General features: G+C 35.4%; 1 protein-coding gene across 7 annotated transcripts in view; it reads left to right on the forward strand.

Annotated features, from left to right (window-relative positions):
- Window positions 1–6349: 6349 nt before the first annotated feature.
- The window catches only part of LOC113054967 (low-density lipoprotein receptor-related protein 1-like), a 181190-nt gene continuing 166764 nt past the window's right edge, over window positions 6350–20775 (forward strand). For all 7 annotated transcript variants that reach the window (XM_026220795.1, XM_026220798.1, XM_026220797.1 and 4 more), the window contains exon 1: window positions 6350–6783. In XM_026220795.1, the coding sequence (XP_026076580.1) occupies window positions 6687–6783 (97 nt within the window). In that variant the 5' untranslated portion in view covers window positions 6350–6686. The remainder of the gene's footprint in view (window positions 6784–20775) is intronic.

The following is a 20775-nucleotide window of genomic DNA, read 5'->3' on the forward strand; positions in this document are numbered from 1 at the left end:
GTAAGCTAACAGAGTGTGTTAAAAATGTAAAAGATTGGATGACCAATAATTTTCTCTTATTAAATTCGGATAATTAATTATTGGACCTAAAAACAGTACACAGAATCTTGTAGATTACAATTTGCAACTACACGAATGCACTGCTACTTCCTCTACAGTCAGAAATCTGGGTGTTATATTAGACAGCAACTATTTCCCATGTTACAAAAACTGCATTCTTCCATCTTAGAAACATTGCCAAGCTATGAAACGTTACCAGTTTCTGATGCAGAAAAGCTAGTTCATGGCTCTGTGTTAGGCCCTCTTTTATTTATTACCATGTGTCTGATGCAAACTTTCATTTTTATGCAGATGACATTTATTTACTGCTGTGCACCCTCTCTTAAACAAGCCATTGCATATTTACAGAATGCCTTCACTGTGGTCCAAAATTCGTTGATACAGTTGAAACTTGTGCTTAATGCAGAAAAAACTAAATGTATGCTCTTCACGGGCACTCGGAATAGACCACTGAATGTTCCTTCAGTGATTACTCTTGACGGATGTGAAATACAGACTGTTACAACTAATAAGTATCTTGGAATTGTTATTGATGATTGCCTGTCATTTAAGCCTCATGTTCACTGTCAAAGTTGAGACTAAAATTGGGTTTTTACTTTCGATATAAGCTGTGTTTTTCTTTTAATGTTAAAAAACGGTTAGTGGCATCCACTTTTTTATCTGTGCTGGATTATGGTGATATATTATATATGCATTCATCTGCTCAATAAATTCAAATGATTGACGCAGCCTATCATGCATCACTGAGATTTATTACTAATTGTAAAGCTCGCAGCCACCACTGTGAGCTGTACTCTCGTGTAGGGTGGTCTGCTCTGGCCACACGGAGGCTTTGTCATTGGTAAATATTCATATATAAGGCTATTCTTGGTGTGCTTCCATCCTATTTATGTTCACTTCTTATGAAAAAAAGTGCTGGTCATTACTCTCTGCGTTCTCAGGCTGTTGTCTTGTTTTCTGTCCCACATGTCAGTACTGAGCTGGGTAAAAAGGCCTTTGTTTATTCTGCTCCCTTTACATGGAATTTGCTGCAGAACAACTTAAAACTTAGTAAACTGATTCCTTTGAGTGTTTTTAAGTAAAGAATGAGATGTTTTGAGTTGGACTCCCTCACATGTCAATGTTTTTAATTGAGATTTCATTGTAAGAGCATAATTGGCTTTCAAACTGTTTCTATTAATTTATTTGTTTTTATTTTCATGTTTTTTTTTTTTTGTTGTGTGTCTTTGTACGTATGTAATGATGTGATGTAATTCAGCTGCCTATCTTGGCCAGGTCTCCCTTGCAAAGGAGATGTTTAATCTCAATGGACTTCTCCTGGTTAAATAAAGGATAAAAAAAAAAATGTATTCATGACCTCTAGACTGGACTATTAATTTTTCTGAAAAATCCTGTCATACGTGCACAAACTGACAGTCACCACTTATAAGCTACTACTAATTATTGTAGAAACTTAATTTTCTCTAAAGTTGCTCTGTAATGATTTGTATTGTAAAAAGCGCTATACAAATAAACTTGAATTGAACTTTCTTGTTCATTGCTTACTCCTGCATTGTATGCTTTCCATAGCCACTTGAAAATAAGTTATAATCATCAAGTCTGTATTTATTTGATCAGAATATTAGAAAGAACTATATTATTGTGAAATATCATTACAATTTAAAATAATGCTTTTCTATTTTTAACATGTACATCTATTTTTTTGTGAGTCAAAGCTGTATTTTCAGCATTATTACTCCAGTCTTCAGTCACATGATCCTTCAGAAATCTTCTTTATTACAAATGTCAGAAAAAGCTGTGCTGCTTAATATATATTTTATAATATGTGATATAGGATGTTTGGACGATTAATAAATAAATAAATATTAAAAAATATAAATATTTTATAACAAATCTTTAATATCACTTTTTATCAATTTAACACATAATTATGAATAAAATTTTGATTTCTTAAAAAAAAAAGAAAAATACTGACTCTGATTGAATTACAAACTTTTGAATGAACACCACTGCAGTAAATGAACATCAGTGATTTTACACCAATCCCCCAGCTGGGGTATGGGAAGATTTCCCCCTCCAATTTAACCACACCATTCTCGAGTCTCTCGCACATATTACTCTGATCAAAATCGTAAAGCATAAACTGAATTGGTGCATTGCCAGTCAAGACTAATCAATTCATGGTTTATTAGCAAAGTTTGTTGGTTTTCCTCATCTCAGAAAGGTTGAGTCAGAGATGGTGTTTCATGACCACCACGGTGGACATTGTAGTGGAAAACATCAAAGCTAATGCTCAAATAGGCACTAACTTTATTAATATTTTTTTTTTAAATATCACATGGCTGGAAAGACCTCTCAGCCAATCAGATTCAAAGACCATAAATGACTGTTGTAGAAATGTAGTTATAGAACTGTTACTTCTGGTCCTTGACTCTGATTGGCTTCATGCTGTGGCAGCATTAACACATTATTGTACATTATTTCTCTAATATTTCAACGGCCTGTGTTCAATATTTTTAATTAGAACACTTTATTTACTGATTGCTATCAAAGGTGTGAAGAACTTGTCAACCAGTGTAACAAAAATGTTTATGAAAACCATTGTCTATCCTTTAAATAGCCAATAATCAAAATGTAACCACTTACTTTTTCAACTTTAATCAGTAAACTCTAAATTGACATTTTTATTAAACCACATTCTCTGTCACCAGGCTCAGATTCTTATTCAGGTACAATCAGAACTAACAACAGGTCGATGTGGACAATACAGAGGCCTTACTGTCTGCTTTACCAAAACTGTCCACAGGGTGGCAGCATCATATTCTTGAGTTTCACACAAATACCAAAACTAATATAGAGGTTCAGACATATAATACTAAAGTCATAAAATCTACCTCTACACAGGTCTTTCATTGTGGTATATTAGGTAAAGATCATACAACAACACAGGCCTGCTAGGCTGCCACAATTACAATCATTTATTTATTTTACTACATTTTTTTTAAGGATCATTAACATTGATATGACTTCAAAGGCACTTCCTCACTTTTTGTTGCATCTTGTCGACCCCTTATCCTGTTTTGACAAGGACTTACAAAAGCCTAACTCTTGGAGAAGGGTTGCACTTTCCAAAAACAACAACTCCAGGGGAGTTTAAAGTTGTTGAGACAAAGAGTGCATTGTGCATTTTCCCATGCCTGAAACATCTCACAGTTTGTAGTCGAATAAGGGCGATAGAACACAATGTACCGATAACATGGATTTTGTTTCAGAGCTGGGAATTATATGCCTGTACCATAGTACAAAGTAAAATTTATTATCTTTATTTTTAATGCAAAACCTCTCAAATGTGCTAATTTTAGTATGTAATTTAAGAAAAGGATATAACCATTTTCAAGTCATTTTCATATTCAATTTAAGTTTATTATATAACATTTATTGCATTACTGAATGTGTACCATTATCAAATATAGTCTTATATAAACAAAATAAAATAATAAAATAAAGACATTTAGGTTAGTCACATAGAATTATGAGAAAAGGTCCAAAGTTGTAATTTTACACCCTGGTTAAAGTGACTGTTTTCATTTCAAGTCACGCTCATGTGTCCTGATGGTTCATCACCCTTCTCTGTTAGATGAAGATCACTCGTGAGCAGGGGACTGTGAGGATGTGGGAATCAGGCACATGGACTGCTGCTGCGTGCTACATTTATTGTGTAGATATGAATGCAGATCTACAAAAAGTTCATATAGTCTGCTACATATAATTTTTCAATTAAATACTTCATAAGAAAAAGAGTGTGTGCTTCAATAAACAAATTTGTCCTTTTCCATTAAATGTGCATTAAAAAATCTGCACACTGGAAAACCAAGTGTGTCAAATCAAATCATTTTGTAGCTTCCTTTTATGATCGGGGTTGACATTCCTGTTCTTCATGTTTACATCAAGGCACAGAGCCCAAGACATCAAGACAAGAGCAGACATAATAACAGCAAAATCATTTAATTCAGAGTCATTCATTCTTCCATTCTTCATAATTTGAACGTTTAAAAAATGTAAATTGGATTGTTTATGTCTCTCTCTCTCTCTCTCTCTCATCTACGTTTACTGTGTTTTGTTTGGGCAGGTTAATTATTTGAAATCAGCATTTTATTTTTATTTTTTGTTCTTTTCATTACAACCTTTCACTGTACTGTATAACTGACATTGTCACATTAATATGCATTATTTGTCTTATTAAATAACATGAGAAAATCCATAATTAAAGAGATTTGCTGTGATTTCTATTGGAAGCCCCCTGAAACTATATGCAGCACTATCTCTGAAGAGTATTTCACTCAAATAAACCACTGAAAAACATTTCATAGCTTTCACTTCTGATGAATTCACAGCACATCATTTCAGTGTGTGATTGCTTGTTAATAATGTTCAGGCCACATTAATGCTCTGTGTGGGGAAAACAAACATTAAATGGCATATTAAGGCATTCCAAGAATGTGAAGGATTAGTTGACCCAGACTTATGTAAACTAAGAAAAGAAAAAAAAGCATGGCTTAAGATTCAAAGTATTTAAAGTTATGGTCTAAATATAAACATAAATATAAACCATATGCTGACTGAAACTAAAATGTAATAACGGTTAAATCTATAATATTTTGATTATTGTTGGGAAGCGTTTTTGGATTCTAGAAATGCCCTGAATTAAGCCAGTCTTAACCATCTTTACATTCTGTGGAGAAAAACTGTAAAAACAGGAAAAACAGAAAACCTACAGAAACGGTAGGTCTACTGATGATTTTCAGGTTTATTGTTTATTTACTGTTTGTTGGTGTGGTAGACTAAAAGTTGTTCTTTACTTGCACAGTGAGATTTTTGGAGAAACTCATTTAGTTACACCGGATTTGATCTGAGCCCTTAAGGAGAATAGGAATAATTATCCCAAATATTCCCAGCTAAGAGTTTCCTTTTGTATGGATGTATTTTCTAGTTGTGAGTCCTGAGCAGAATAAAGGCTGTTTCTCAATCCATGCACATTATCCTGGTCTTTATTTCAGTCTTATACTGTGCTCTTGGTGTTGTTCAATGTTTTTCTCATTACGGGCTGAAAGAATGTCCCTCACATTTAGCTTTAAAAAAAAAGAAGAAAAAAAAAAGAGATCTTGTTCTTTGTATCACTAGACCATTCTCAAAGTGTTCTGAACAAGAACTAAACATATATGAGAATTAAACTGTAGGCTACTACAGTAGAGTCTGCGCTTTGTCTAATGCAAATAACTAAATACTCAGGTGGTAACAATTTTTTTTAATTACAATCGATTACAATCAATAAAATGAATTATATCTATCATATATATATATTTTTCTTACATATAGGCCTATAGTTGTTTTTTATGTGTCCTTATTATCATTATAAACAACATTAACAAAACAAGAAGATCGATTACGTAATACAATTTGTTAAGCTTAATTAAATTTAAAGTCCCTTAAAAGTTCAAATAAGCCACCATAAATATGAATTTCTTTGCTCAATAGTGGGCTTTTTTTACTATAACTTCATTTGGTGTAAACTTATGTTTTGCACATTAGACCTACGCTTCAATGGCGTAAAACTCCCAAAATAGTCAGTTTCGCAATAATAAATCTCTAAGCCCCTTTATTCATTCCAGGTGTCGTATTTCTCTGCGTCGACTCAACACATGCGGTGCTGATTGGACAAAATCCTCAGTCGACAGCATATCAGCCAATAGCGAAGCTCCGCGCTTTTCCATCGATTAACAAGGGGGATGATCTCCTCTCCTGACGTCACACAGCAGCCGGTTGGGTCCGACTCATTCAAGCAAATCGGTTCTTTTGAACACCCAATTTCAGTTGACCAGTTCACCTTTTTTTTTTTTTTACGTCCTCACGTGTTTCCAGACGTCTCTTTGTATTTTCTATACTTTAAACATGTTGAATCTGTTTATTAAATCATAGCATGGCACGTATTGGCTCATTTTGTGGCAGGCATGACCGAATGAGGGGTAAATTTATTTGTATTGCAATCAGTCAATACACACACACAATAAATACAAACAACGCAATTCTTATTTCATTATCTAATAAAATGTGAATATGATATTGATGGATATAATATTTCTCCGCGGTATTAAATGGCCCGAGAAACGATCTGACCAGACCAGTTGGATTTCTTGAACAAATCTATGTCCGACTCGCGAACCGGTTGATGCAAAAGTGAACCGGTTCACGAGTCCGAGCATCACTAGTTCAGGATTGGACCACACAGTTCGCCCAGTCTGTGTAACCAGCAGCAACAGAGAGAATCGGCGCACACTCATAGGTGTCACTGACTCTGAGCGGAGCGCTGGCTGTCATCCTCGACAAAGGAAGGCTTTGAGCGCGCTGTCTCCATGGTGACTGATGCCGACATATATCATCCATAGGTTGTGCCATGCATTCAAGGAATACGTGAATCGCGCGTGCCAGAAGAAGCCTTTTGCGCCAGTGCGCGCATTTGGAGAGGCGCATCAGCCGTGATCAGACTGCAGCTTTGCTGGATCATCGGACCTTGCTTTTGCATTTTATTTTGCTCTTTTGTCCCTGGGCTCTTTTTTTTCTGTTGAAATATGATGTTGCGCTTCACAGCTGGCAGGCTGCTTGTCGGATTGTTCTTTTTGGGTTTTTTGCACAGTTTGGAGGTTCTTCCAGCAAGGGCAATAGATGGTGAGTATATGAGATGGTTTTTCATTTGGCGTTTCATATCATCACACAACACCCACAATTCAGCAATTGTTGCCATGCTTTTAGACATCTTAACAATAGCCTACGGAGCATCCTTCAAGACCCAAACTGCGTTAATACAGAGTTCGCTATCATGTCACCAGTTAGAAATTAAGATTTGGAAATGGATTAGATCACGGTTTCTGTGTAAGTAGCATCATAACCAGCACAGGAGTGCAGATACATTGTAGATCTGTAGATGAACCATCACAGCGCACATGCCCAGAATACAACATGACACAGGCAACTTTTCCACATCAGCTTTCACGTCATGTGCACTGATCTTACACCAGACAAAATGTCTGCTATTGGCCATTTGGAGATGCAAATATATAAATATGAAGTTGTCACCTTACAACTTCTTTGCTATTGGATTTTTGTGCGTTTTGCCGAAGACACATTGTCATGTCCTGCTAGTCTTTAATGAAGCAGATTGACTGATTAGATGTGTTAAGCTGAATCAGAGCCCTCTCAGTTGAGTAGCTCCTATATACAGGCCTCTCCATCAGTGACATGTATTTGGGCAGGAAAGGAAGGAATGGTGATCTTATTTGGACTGAGGTACATGATGGATCGCTGCTTCTTTAAACGTTACTTCTCTCTGAAAGCTTTGCTGTCTGTCTGTTGCACATTATTTTTACATACACACCGTCTGTACTGAGGACGAGAAGTTGCAATGCTTTGAGCAGACAAATGAGCTTCAAGATGCAAGATTTGTGATTTGGATATACTATGAATCACCTGGAATGATACACAGGAATTTTGTCAAGTTGTACCTTCTGCTTTTAGTGCTGTAAATGCTAGTCTGAGGTCAATAAACTGATGATGAATGTGTGTGTGTGTGTGTGTGTGTGTGTGTGCAAGTAAATCTCTGGAGCAACTTCATACTTGTTAAGCTTAGCTCTGCAAATGAGGACAACGCACAGCATTCTCTGTTTCTGTATAAAGCTCCTGATAACAACTACAGATTATTCTTGCTATGGATGAAACACTTTTACTTCTTCAAACTTACAAAAGTTGCACTGTTTATTAATTATTTTGACACTGAGAACAAAGGGAGGTTTTGAATTAATTTACAGGAACAAGTTTGTCTACAAAATCTTCACATTCAGATTTATCTGCTTGTTTACATTGTTATGCCATTAAGAAATTAATTTTTGTTTTGTTTATTATTTTGAGTAAACCTAAAATATTTCCTTAAAGGTATAGTACCCCCCCCCCCACACACACAAAATAAATAAATAATAAAAATAAAAATAAAAATGCTAAAAATATACTTACCATCAGGCCATCTAAGATGCAGATGAGTTCTTTCAACAGATTTGGAGAAATGTAGCATTGCATCAGTGTTTCACCAATGGATGCTCCGCAGTGAATGGGTGCCGTCAGAATGAGAGTCTGATAAAAACATCACAATAATCCACAGCACTCCAGTCCATCAGTGAACATATTCCAAAATATGTGTGTTTGTAAGAAACACATCCATTTAAAACCAGTCCTCTATCCATAATATTGTTTTCTTCAGTAAAAAAAACGTTTCTTTTCTGAATCATGAGAGAAATCTGCACAGATCAAGAAGTCCAAAAACAGTCCAGAGCTGCTCTAAACAAATATGTGAGTGGATTTTGATGTGAGAGACAAAAGGGTATGGACGTTTTCACTGGAAGAAGCGTTATTATGGATTATGGACTCCATAATAGCAACAGTTTAAATTAAAACAGGCATTAATGATGGAGTTTTATTTAATTATTTTATTACAAACACTACAGAAAATCCATTGGTGGGCAAGATAGATAATGCTAAATTGCTCCAAATTAGTTTCCATGTTTCTAACAGACTGCAAAGCCGTTAACAGTTCTCTGATAATAACAGAGAGTTTTCTCACAATGGCTTTTCCTGCTGTATAGAATCTTCACTCTCACTGAGCTGAAAGACTTCTTGTTCAGTTCGGTGGCTGGCGAGGCTCATCAATGGTGTTAATTAAGGGGCCCCTATCAGACAAGTACACAGAAGCTTGCTGTTGGCTCTGGGGTCCTTTGAGGTGACGCACACTCTCGTCTCTCTCTTAAAGCAAACTCTACAACAAGAATTCTTTCAAAAGTATCATCCATATACTAGCATACCCTAAGATGACAGGCAAATGAACAGTTTAACTGATTCGTAGTGATTGAGTAGTGACAGACTAATATTTTATTATATTTTACTATACAGTATATCATTTGTCACTCATTTTGCCCGTGGTCCAAAATCTGTCAGCCATCGACAGTAAGATAATAAATATAATACATTATTAATGACTTTTGAAATGATATGGTGTCACATTTGTTTCACTTGGGTGAAGCTGGAGTATGTTAAAATAGGTTGTTGTATCTCAACTTAATATGCAACTAAGAAAGCCATTCATTCTCTGAAAAGTACAAGCCCTGTGACTCTGTAACACTGTCTAAACATCCTGAGCAGCTCAACGTTAGCTCAACCCTGAGTTTGGGGAAAGACTATCTGTTTGAGTCTTAACAGATGAGGGGTCTTTGTGAAAATACCTATTTTTGCTACAATGCTAATGGTGCAGAAATTGCACTTCATCTGTAATTTCAGCAATTTCATGTACAGCACAATTGCTCTCACTGAATAGTGTTATATATATTTTGCCATTACATATGCTATCCAGCCATTTATATTCTTCAGAAAAAACTGACATTAGTCCACCAGAACTGCTTATCCTGATCAATGGGAATGTGTAGTGTATATTTTGTTTGAAATTGAGGCTAAAGGGATCATTTAATCCAATAAGATCCAATTTTATAATGGATCATATAAGATCCAATCTTATGACTTTTTTCTTTCATGAATCACAGAAGGAGATACTCCTGCAATTACAAATAACATGAATGACGACAACAATCCTAAAAGTGGTTCTGATGCCATATGATTGCAGCTGAGTGGATAAAGATAGACTTTCACTGTTGTGCTTGGGTTAAACAAACTTCTACTTGAGTCCGTTAAGCCACTTCTGTGTTCAGCCGATGTCTTTATATTTCCTGACAGGTAACCTACCCCCTAAGGGTCTGACATTTGCAGAGTTTGAGCTGATAGGAAACTCTTAATAAGAACTGAAGAGACATTATACTGTAAACGTTCTGCACAGCACAGGAAAGACAGAGAAAGGAGGAAATAAACAATGTTGAGACAGACGAGTGTGTTCCCTGCCCCCAACCTCAGTCTCCTTCACTCAACTGTGGAACACATCTGGATGAGGAAAGGTCATTTGTTTGGAAGAATGCATGAGGAGACGGTGGATATTGTCCTAAACACCCTTTACACATCGATCACACCCTATAGGCTCGATGCATTTATTTTGAACAAGATGTTTGGTGAAAGAAACTTGCAATCCCAGAAATGTGAAATATAAGAAGGAAGTAACATGGATTGGGGAAGTGTGCATGTGAGACCTTATGACACCAAATGACAGGAGAAAGACTGAACTGCATTTCTCCCTCTTCTGTCCATCCTCCCCCTTGGCAGTGTGGGTAATGTTGCATGATGTGCTTTAATGATCTTAATTAGATAATTAGGTTCAGTTTGTGATTTGGGCACTTTGTCTGTTCCATTGAGTAGGTTTAAAGCTAAGACGAAAATGAAAAATCTATCATCACTAAGTAAATTTGTGCGACTATTTATCTCCTGTAGAAACAAAAAAAGGAGAATTTTTGAAGAATGTTAAAACTGCTCTTTTCCAAACAATAACATCAGCAAAAACCAGGGACTGTCAAGTTCCAAAAAAGACACACACACACACAAAGTTGTGGTTTTCCGAGACTATTCATAGGCGTAATGGTTTTAATAAATTAAAATATTAAATTTATTCATTTAGCAGACGTTTTTATCAAAAGCGACTTACAGTGTATCTTAGGCTATCAATTTTCAATTTTTACCTATCATGTGTTCCCTGGGGATCGAACCCCCAACCTTGCACTTCATAGCGCAATACTCTACCGCTTGAGCTACAGGAACACTAGTTTATACTGTACAAACTATTTTCTATCGTCCAACACCAACCCTACACCTAAACCTACAGTATCCCTCACAGAAAACTTACCATCTAGTATGTTTTTTAAGCCTTTTGAATTACTGGGAAACAGGAAGTGTGCTCATAACCCACCTTCACATTGCAATACCTGTGTCTTACCCATGTCATTATACATGAGTGCCCTCATAAACCTCCCAAACCAGTACACACACACAACACTGTAAGAGTATCAGAAAAAGTTACTTTTATGGGCTCCCACAGTCATGGAATCTAAACAGCATAGGCTCATTGGAAAAAAACATGCCTACTTACATTTTTGCAAATCTCCAAAACATACAGTTTCCTGTCGAATTCCACAATAGGTTTTTTTTTTTTTTTTGAAGTTATGGAAATGTTTGGTTAAAAGTTTTAAAACAGGTTAACAAAATAGTCCTAATTAATTATATACCAAATCCTCCGAAGGCCTACAAAAGCTTTAAATCTGAAGTTGTTATTCCCCTCTAAAGGTCATTTTCCGGTGTGTGTTTCCACATTCAAACATGGTGCATGAAGACACAATGTGCTAGGTCTGATTCCAGTGACACCAAACAGTTCCTGTGTCTCACAACCAAACTGCTCCACCCAGTTGCTAGAGATTTGAAAATTACTGCACAGAACATTGTTTAAAATATATTCCTTTATGTTCCTCTGAAGAATGAAAGCAATACAAGATTTGAATGACATGACGGTGAGAAATAATGATGAACTTTGGGTGAATTATCCTGCCTAAATGCCTAAACTGGTTTGGTTTAAGCCGGTCTTCTAGCCTTGGCTAAGCCAGTGTTTAGCCTCCCAGTCAGTTTGTCTCCCTGTTTGACCAGCTAAAAAGTGTCCCAAATCCCTCTAAACCTAGCCAACAGACCAGCCTGATTAAGATGAGACTTAGAAGTAAGGGGCAAACCTGTTTAAACCTGTTTAAGATATTTTTCAGCAGTGTTATACCTTAAGAAAACAAGCGGTGCTCTACACTTCAGAAGTTCTGTGATGACCATTTCAGCCCATCGACAGTGTTTGCCATCTTTAACGTGTTAGTGAGGGTGAAGACTGTTTTACCAGTGTTCATGACAACAGAGCTGTTCTTGGAGCTCGCAGGGCTGGAAACACTGAGCTCACAGGGCCATAGCTGTCACATTACTCAGACGCTCGCTCGGCCGCCAGCAGGAGATGGAGGAAAACAGCACTGAAGCAAGAGCTGAAGGAACGCACGCTCATGCAGAGAGACTGGCGTTGCGTCCCATAAACCTTGAGCTGTTTGAGATTTTTATTTGTTGGAGCAGATAAGACTGAGGGAGTGACAGAAGAAATGTTTTTCTTTAAAAATGGGGTGAAAGAGTGAAGGAAAGCCATTTCCTATCTAGAGACAAGACACAACACTTGTTGGGTTGTGGTAGGGGGTATTGATTCCTCAAATTACCACTGATTGGAAAACACAAACACGCAGTAGTTGCTTTGGAAACATCCACTTTACATCTGGTTGTTCTTTCCCTGTCGATTGTGCTGGATCTCTTTCACTCGTTTCCCACTTCATTTAACTTTTTGAGTTGAATTTTGAATTTGGCTTTGTGCTTGCTTTATTGTTTGAGTACAGAAACCTAACATTTTGAGGTTTAAAGTCCACTGGCAGTGAATAGCTGTCATTCTAGACTAGACTGGTGTCTAACAGAAGGCTGTAATGAGTGTTTGAGACAGCCTGTAGGCCTGTAGTTTACTGCTTTTAATGTAACTGATGTTTCAGACTGCTGTTTATACAGTGGATTTCAAGTTTGTTAACAGCATATGTCATAATGGTGAGAAAGTCTAAATAATGAATAGGAAATTATACATGTGTGTCTGGACCTTCACTGACAAACCAACTGAATACAAGAAATCTGTGAAGACTTTACCTGGAAACGTTTACCCTTTTAGTGGAATATTTATCAAATGATGCCTCAAGAATTTCAAACAACATGTGGTGACACATATGTGGAAAATCTGATTATATAATGTTATATATTCACAATGAGTGTGTTTACATGCACTCTCTTAATGCCATTATAATGAGATTTTGGCAATATTGCGATTAAACTTTTCCTCATGTTAACGCAATACTTCAGTCTAAATAAAGTGATTAAGCTCATAATCACAGCAAGCATAATCGTATTAACATAGGTAGCATATGGCGATTTTAATCAAAATATGTGCTCAAGACGTAAATGAATGACATTAAACATACCTGCATTAATACACAGTTTACAAACGATGGCAAGGAAGAAAGCATCGCATTTCTGGAGAGCCGAGGAAACAGAGTTCATGTTAACATTAACATAATGCAGTACACTGATGGGTGAAAACACCGAAAAATTGAAATTTTTATGTGCGTTATTACAAAAATGTCTGAGGCCGGATACACAAAATCCGGTGAACAGTTGTCTTTATAATGAATAATGGTGATAAAAATAAAATAACAACCACAATGCTTGTTATACTAATAATACTAATAATGGAAATTGCATGCAAATGGAAGTGAAGAGATTTGCTCTTGAAATGGAAACACCATAATGCTGTTAAGTCCTTACTCTGATTATTGGAAATAATTGCATTATTTGTGCGCTAAATTAAATCTAAATATAGTCCATGTGTCTTCATGTTTTGTGACATGTGCAGTTTCACATAGAGATGAACACTGACTAATCTTGTATATGCTGTTGCTAGTTTATGCTAACTAGGAAACAGCAATTGAAACATTGCCAGATGAGCAACAACTGAAGGGTGTTGGTATCCATAAGGTGGTAGGACTTGTTACTAATGTATTAAGACTCAATCTAATCAATCCGATTCACGATAATGATTTCACGATTCGATTTTGTTTTAAGACAAATTATAAATAAAAAGGTGTCGTTTTATTATTAGCATAAAATGTGCACGAAACAAAGACAGCAGACTAACTAAAAATAACTAAAACAAAGGTGTTTTAATGTTTTTAGTCCCATTTTTAGGTGTAAAATGCTGTGTAAATAATATGGTTACTCAAATTATGAGAATAATTTTCAGAAATCAAAAGTAATTTAAGAGGAAGAATAAGTTATTCAGTTTTGATCCGAGATTATAAAGACTCACGTCAAGTAAGACCAGAAATGTGCATTAAAGTTGCACCTTGTTTTCTACCTCCTTTTAAACTGAGGAATTAAGCTGTAACTTAGAAGGCATTCTCAGTTCATTTCTGAATTGCACACAGCCCTGATTGACAGCATGTGTGATATTCTCCAGCGCTGTCCTCCACAAGTCTCCAGCACTCCATTTGTTCCCTTCTTACCTTCGTTATCTTATCTTTATCGTTCTTTTCCTTTGTGCTGATCCAATTTTCTATATTCGTAATGTAATAAGGGTTGCATACCATCTGCAAACTACAGCCTATTACTCAGTATTATTCACTGTTCACCTATTTTAGAGACTCCAGACGAGCCAGTCATCGCTCATCTTTAAGAAAAATGCAGTGTTTCTTCTATGATGTATGTCTTCGATTATCTTTAATATGGTTATTTTTGTTTAATTCAATCTTTATTTTGCACGGAGCTCTGTTGTATTTTCATGCACACTTTGCTTGAGTTCTACCATCTAAACATACCAGTGTTTCTTTAACCTCAGAATACTGAAGGACTGTCATCCAATTATTATTAGAAAAAAAAATATATTACCTACAGAAAGTTATTATTATTATTATTATTTAAATAGAGAAAATTTAGTCTTTCCTTACTCTTCAATTGGTTAATGAGTGTTTACTTTTTTTTCTCTCAGTGTTTTCTGGAAAAACAAAATACTTGATGGTTACATTCCAATTATTAAATGTTTATTTATACATTTTTAAACATTTAAAATATTAATTAACGGCAAACCAGTCTTACTGTGTTATCAATATTGGTATTGAATCCATGGGATTTTACTGATATTGGTTATTACTTATAAATAAATAAACAAACAAACATTCAGTCTGGACACAACTTTTTTTTTCTTTCCTTTTTTTCAATGAAGTACAAATGCTACACATTTCTTATTCAATTTGTAATATAAATTAGAAAACAATATCAAAATATCATTGTTAGCTTTTATATGGAGTTTTCTGGTTTAATGTATTGACACACCAACACTTTTAGCTTGTTTAACCTCTAATTTGTTATGAGTTCAATTAGTTTAAAGGGCCCATTTTATGCAAAATTCACTTTTACATGTTTGAACATAAATGTGTTAGCAGTATGTGAACACAACCACCCTAAAATGATATTTAAAAAAATCCACCTGCTCCTTTTTTTTAATCCTCATAAATCATAACCAGTGTCTCAGAACAAGCCGTTTGCAGAATCTGGACAAAGTGACATCACATTTTACAAGCCCCGCCCACGACTGCTAACGAACACTGCAGTATTAGCATAGAGCCCACTTTGAGTGAACTGCACACAGTCTGACCTGTTTATCTTCATCCCAGAGCATTTAAAAGTAGCTTTCATGTAAGAAATATCTTCTTATTAAAGCTACAGAAGTTTTTCAGTTAAGAGTAATGAGTGATTTTCTGTTTTTATTTAATTCTTTGGCTCATATTAATAGCATAGGAAGCAGTGGGTGCAATATATTACAGTACTGCACATTTTTTATGTCTTACACACTCATTTCAGTTAATGGAGCTATTTCCTCTAATGAGCTGATGATCTGAATCAGATGACCTGTTAAATGAGGGAGACAAAATATGTAGAGTGGGAGTCCCCAGCACTGGAATTAAGAACCACTGTAATACGCTGCTGTTAATTAATACCCAGATCTAATAGAAACATGCAATTTCTTTCCCAGCTGTTTACATTTACAGACATAACTGTGTTTTTGTAATTCATGTGTGATTTTAACATAACTTTGAGTGCATTTGACAGTTTAAGTGCAATAAGACATGAAAGAGAACTTCGTTTAGTGCTCACATGCCATGTGTCAGCTGCTTTCAGCAAACACTATGTCAGAAGTTTAAACTGATTTACTGGCTTTAAAATTCCTGATTTTAGTGCGACAGACATGATAATCAAAACCAAACCACTGTTTATATCCAAGGGGCAAGGAACTTGACCGGAAGTTGAAGTCGGGTGGGGGCTGCCATCTTTTAGCAGAACTTCACTTGCGTTAGGATTCCCATTGACTCCCATTCATTTTGGCGTCACTTTGACAGCGAATAACTTTACATCTGAGGCGTTTAAAGACTCTGTTTGTCCATTATTTATTTCTAAAGATACACGACAATGTATAAAGGGCTCTATTACCTTCTATGTTACATTGTGGCCCCGTATAAACAGTTTTTGTAAAAAATAGGCTAACGATTGCGTCATAACCACTCGACTCTCTGTCGCATTACCGTACAGACAGGAGGAGAAGCTCGCAGGCAATTAACTTAATATGGCGTACTGGCTTTACATTTTAAAATACTATACAAAATAATTAATCAGAATACTTACTCCTGCTCACTCACGCCAAAGAACTCCCCGCTCAAGCTCGCCGTCTCTGCAAGATTAACGATGGCAGTTTGCACGCACAGCTACTAGAAGATTTACATCTGTCAGACAGGTTGCTGACGTCGTCAAGCTTCGTTTGAGTCTGCGCATCAGAAACGGAAGTGCTAAAAAACGCTAAAAAAGGGCTTCACTTGTCTCAATTGAGTTCCAATGGGGTCGCCGTGTCCATTTCTTTTACTGTCTATGTTTGTATCTGGGTAGGGAGCAGCAGCTCATTTGCATTTAAAGAAACAGGCACGAAAACAACTTTTCTGCTTACACTTAAAATAGGCATTTTCAAAATGATATAATATATGATCTTTGGGTTATTTTGAGCTGAAACTTCACAGACACGTTCTGGGGACACCAGAGACTTATATTATATCTTGTAAAAAGAGGCTTAATAGGGCAATTTAAACAAACTAAAAGTGTGGGTTTATCTATAATACATAAGATACTTCTCATCAAGACAATGTATCTTGCATAATATAGATAAACCCACACTTTTAGCTTGTTTCACCCCCAAATTAAATCAATAACAAGTGGAGATTTAGTTGTTCCTTCACATTGACAGAATATTAAACATTGTTATGCAGTAATACTGAAAATGAAAAACTGGAATTAATCAACTTTCACCCTTATTTATTTATTTATTTATTTGTTAACAACTGTTAGTTGAAATTTTCTTTTGGGAGCAGTATGAAACAAAAAGCAAGTTGCAAATTTAGAGCCCATCACAACCCGTCCCCTCCCCGTTGTAGACAAAAAAAAAAAAAAAAAAAAACATCATTGAGTTATGTTGTCTAATAATTTGTCTATAAGTGAAGTGTGGCAGATAACCTCCTAACCTCTTCCTCCACGGACGTTGGACGGCTGTTTCTGGTTATAGATTGTGATTTATGACACTGTGATTTATGACGCATGTAAACACTCCCATTTATTCCACTGCCATTACAGCTGGACTTCACTTCATTCACTTCACTTCAGCACTGCATGCACACTTCTCTAGGGCCTCAGTGTGAGTATTCAACTAACACAGTTAGTACTGTATGTGTAAAGAAAGGTAAAATTAACCAGCAGAACAGAAAAAATCCATTGATTGTATTGAAAAAGAAGAAAATTTTCAGCTAAGTCAAAATTCTGGATAATAATAGCAAAACTGAATTTATTGTTTTTACTGCCTTGATCGCAAGAGTAGTCTTTAGTTTTTGCGGTAGTGTACTACTGTATGTGTACATGCCTGCACTTTTTCCTCGCTGTCAGAAAACCATATAAAACACCCTTTATGTCTTTGCAGACCTGGAATGCTCTGAAATAACCAATGGTTGAGCTTTAAGAAAAATATATATAGTATAAAAACGAAATAAAAACTATGTGCATGTTCACCTTAAAGAGAAACAGACTAGTGCGGGTTCATTTGAATTTCCTGCCACTAACATTTTTCAAACATTTCAGAACCTTAGTTGAATCATATTTTTGACCTCTTTAACAATCACCAGTTTCAAACTACACTGTAAAAAGGACATGAAGTTATAAATAAACCAAAGATTATTGTTATTGTTGGTGTTGTTGTTTTGGGAGAAAATACTATTTTCAGTTTTCCTACTTCAAAATTTCATGATTAATTTAATGTTACTTACTGTTTCTTTTTAACTGTTTGTCAAACTTACAATTTTGGAGTGAAAATTGCTTCTATCAGTTAAACTGATTGGAGATATGCAAATCTAATGCAATGTTTTAAATTAATGTGTTTTAATCAAAAAGCTGTCTGTAAGTCTAATTTGGTATTTAAACAAATGTTAGTAATAAAAAAAAAATATTATTACAAATAACAGGGAAGCAATTGAATGTAAAATTTTGAAGTAGGAAGACTGAAATGGTATTTTCTTGTAAAGTTTATTCCAGTAATATTTGCTTTATTTAGAACTGTCTTCAACAACAACACAATATTATTATTATTATTATTATTTATTTTTTAAAGTGCATATGTTATAATGTACAAACCCGATTCCAAAAAAGTTGGGACACTGTACAAATTGTGATTAAAAACAGAATGCAATGATGTGGAAGTTTCAAATTACAATAATTTATTCAGACATAGATGACATATCAAATGTTTAAATTGAGAAAATGTATAATTTTAAGGGAAAGATAAGTTGATTTTAAATTTCATGGCATCAACACATCTCAAAAAAGTTGGTTCAAGGCCATGTTTACCACTGTGTTGCATCCCCTCTTCTTTTTATAACAGTCTGCAAACGTCTGGGGACTGAGGAGACAAGTTGCTCAAGTTTAGGAATAGGAATGTTGTCCCATTCTTGTCTAATACAGGCTTCTAGTTGCTTCATTGTCTTAGGTCTTCTTTGTCACATGTTCCTCTTTATGACGCGCCAAATGTTTTCTATGGGTGATGGTCTGGATAGGAGCATATGTTGTTCTAAAACTTGGATATACCTTTCATGCAACCCCATACCATTACAGATGCAGGCTTCTAAACTGAGCGCTGATAACAACTTGGGTTGTCCTTGTTCTCTTTAGTCCGGATGACATGGTGTCCCAGTTTTACAAAATAACTTAAAGCCTTTACCCTTACGCACAGAGATTGTTCCAGATTCTCTGAATCTTTGGATGATATTATTCACTGTAGATGATGATAACTTCAAACTCTTCACAATTTCTCTCTGAGAAACTCCTTTCTGATATTGCTCCACTATTTTTCTCCGCAGCATTGGGTGAATTGGTGATCCTCTGGCCATCTTGACTTCTGAGAGACACTGGCACTCTGAGAGGCTCTTTTTATACCCAATCATGTTGTCAACTGACCTAGTAAATTGCAAACAGCTCCTCCAGCTGTTCCTTATATGTACATTTAACTTTTCCGGCCTCTTATTGCTACCTGTCCCAACTTTTTTGGAATGTGTAGCTCTCATTAAATCCAAAATGAGCCAATATTTGGCATGACATTTCAAAATATCTCACTTTCAACATTTGATATGTTATCTTTATTCTATTGCAAATAAATAAGTATATGTTTAAATAAGTATAAGTTTAATAAAAAAAAAATGTTTATGAGATTTGTAAATTATTTCATTCCTTTTTTTACTCACAATTTGTACTGTGTACCAACTTTTTTGGAATCGGGTTTGTAGAATATAATCTCACTGAACGTCTTTCGAGTTTCCTGCAGAAGGGAACCTCAGTGTTGTGGAGGAAGTTGCAGTTGATAGTCAGCTCTGTTATTCCTGCTGTTTATGTCTGGATGTAGGGTGCAGATAGCAGACTGGAGGTTTATAAAGAGCTTTTGAGAAGGTGGTCTGGAATGAATTCACACTTGATTCCAAATAAACAACCAATGAAAAGTGGTCAAATTTTTTGCTCCTTATGCAGCCAAACCAGAACAAGATGTCCTTTGATGGCCACTACCCTCGATGCATCACTGGCACTGGTGTGGGAACACTGACCTGGATGTGTGGAAGCACGCAGGTCTGACTGTAAACGCATCAGTCAGGAGAAGAGCGGGAAACAGCTCAATACACACTGCCTCTTTTCCAGTGGCTTGGCTTCTGGAAATACTTTTTCCATTCTTTTTCTCCATTAGGCATTTCAGACATTTCTTCAATAAAGAGTACTGAACCTTGAACCAGACCAACTAATTTTACAATGTATTTTAAAAATACATTGGATTCTTGACATATTTCATGTCAATCAAAAAATAAAATAAATGAATAAATAAATGTAATGCACTTTAACTTTTAATTAAGTGTTATGGAAAGCATCTTTTGTGGAAACGTAAAACTGGCAAAAGATGAATTCAATAGAAAATGTGAAATGACTATTATACAGCCCCTTTAATTCAGTAAGTGTGCATTAGACTGATCAAAAGTGGAAGTTATTTGAAATGTTATGAAAGATTTCTGGTTAAAATAAAAGCTGTTTTGAAATTTCTACTCATCAAAGATTATTCATCCTGAATAAAGCTTATACATTTGTTTTAACTTATTTTTAAAGGATTATGTGACATTAAAAACTGAAACAGTTATTATGAAAATTCACAGGAATAAAAAACAGAACAGTAATTTTCAAACAGAAAACAGTTATTTTAAATTGTAATAATATTTCACAATATTACTGTTTTATTGTATAAATAAATACAACCTTGGTGAGTATAAGAGATAAAAAAAAAAAAAAAAAAACTTGCCTACCGCAAACTTTTATAATAATAATAATAAGTTTTATTCATATAGCGCCTTTCCAGAGCTCAAGGACACGTTACAATAAACAAACAACAATAAAGGTAATTGACAAAGAGAGCAGACAGAACAACAATAGGCAAATGAGAGTGCAAGTACAGTAAGTGAGAATTGGGTA

The sequence above is a fragment of the Carassius auratus genome, chromosome 36, assembly GCF_003368295.1.
Source record: "Carassius auratus strain Wakin chromosome 36, ASM336829v1, whole genome shotgun sequence".
Lineage (NCBI taxonomy): Eukaryota > Metazoa > Chordata > Actinopteri > Cypriniformes > Cyprinidae > Carassius > Carassius auratus.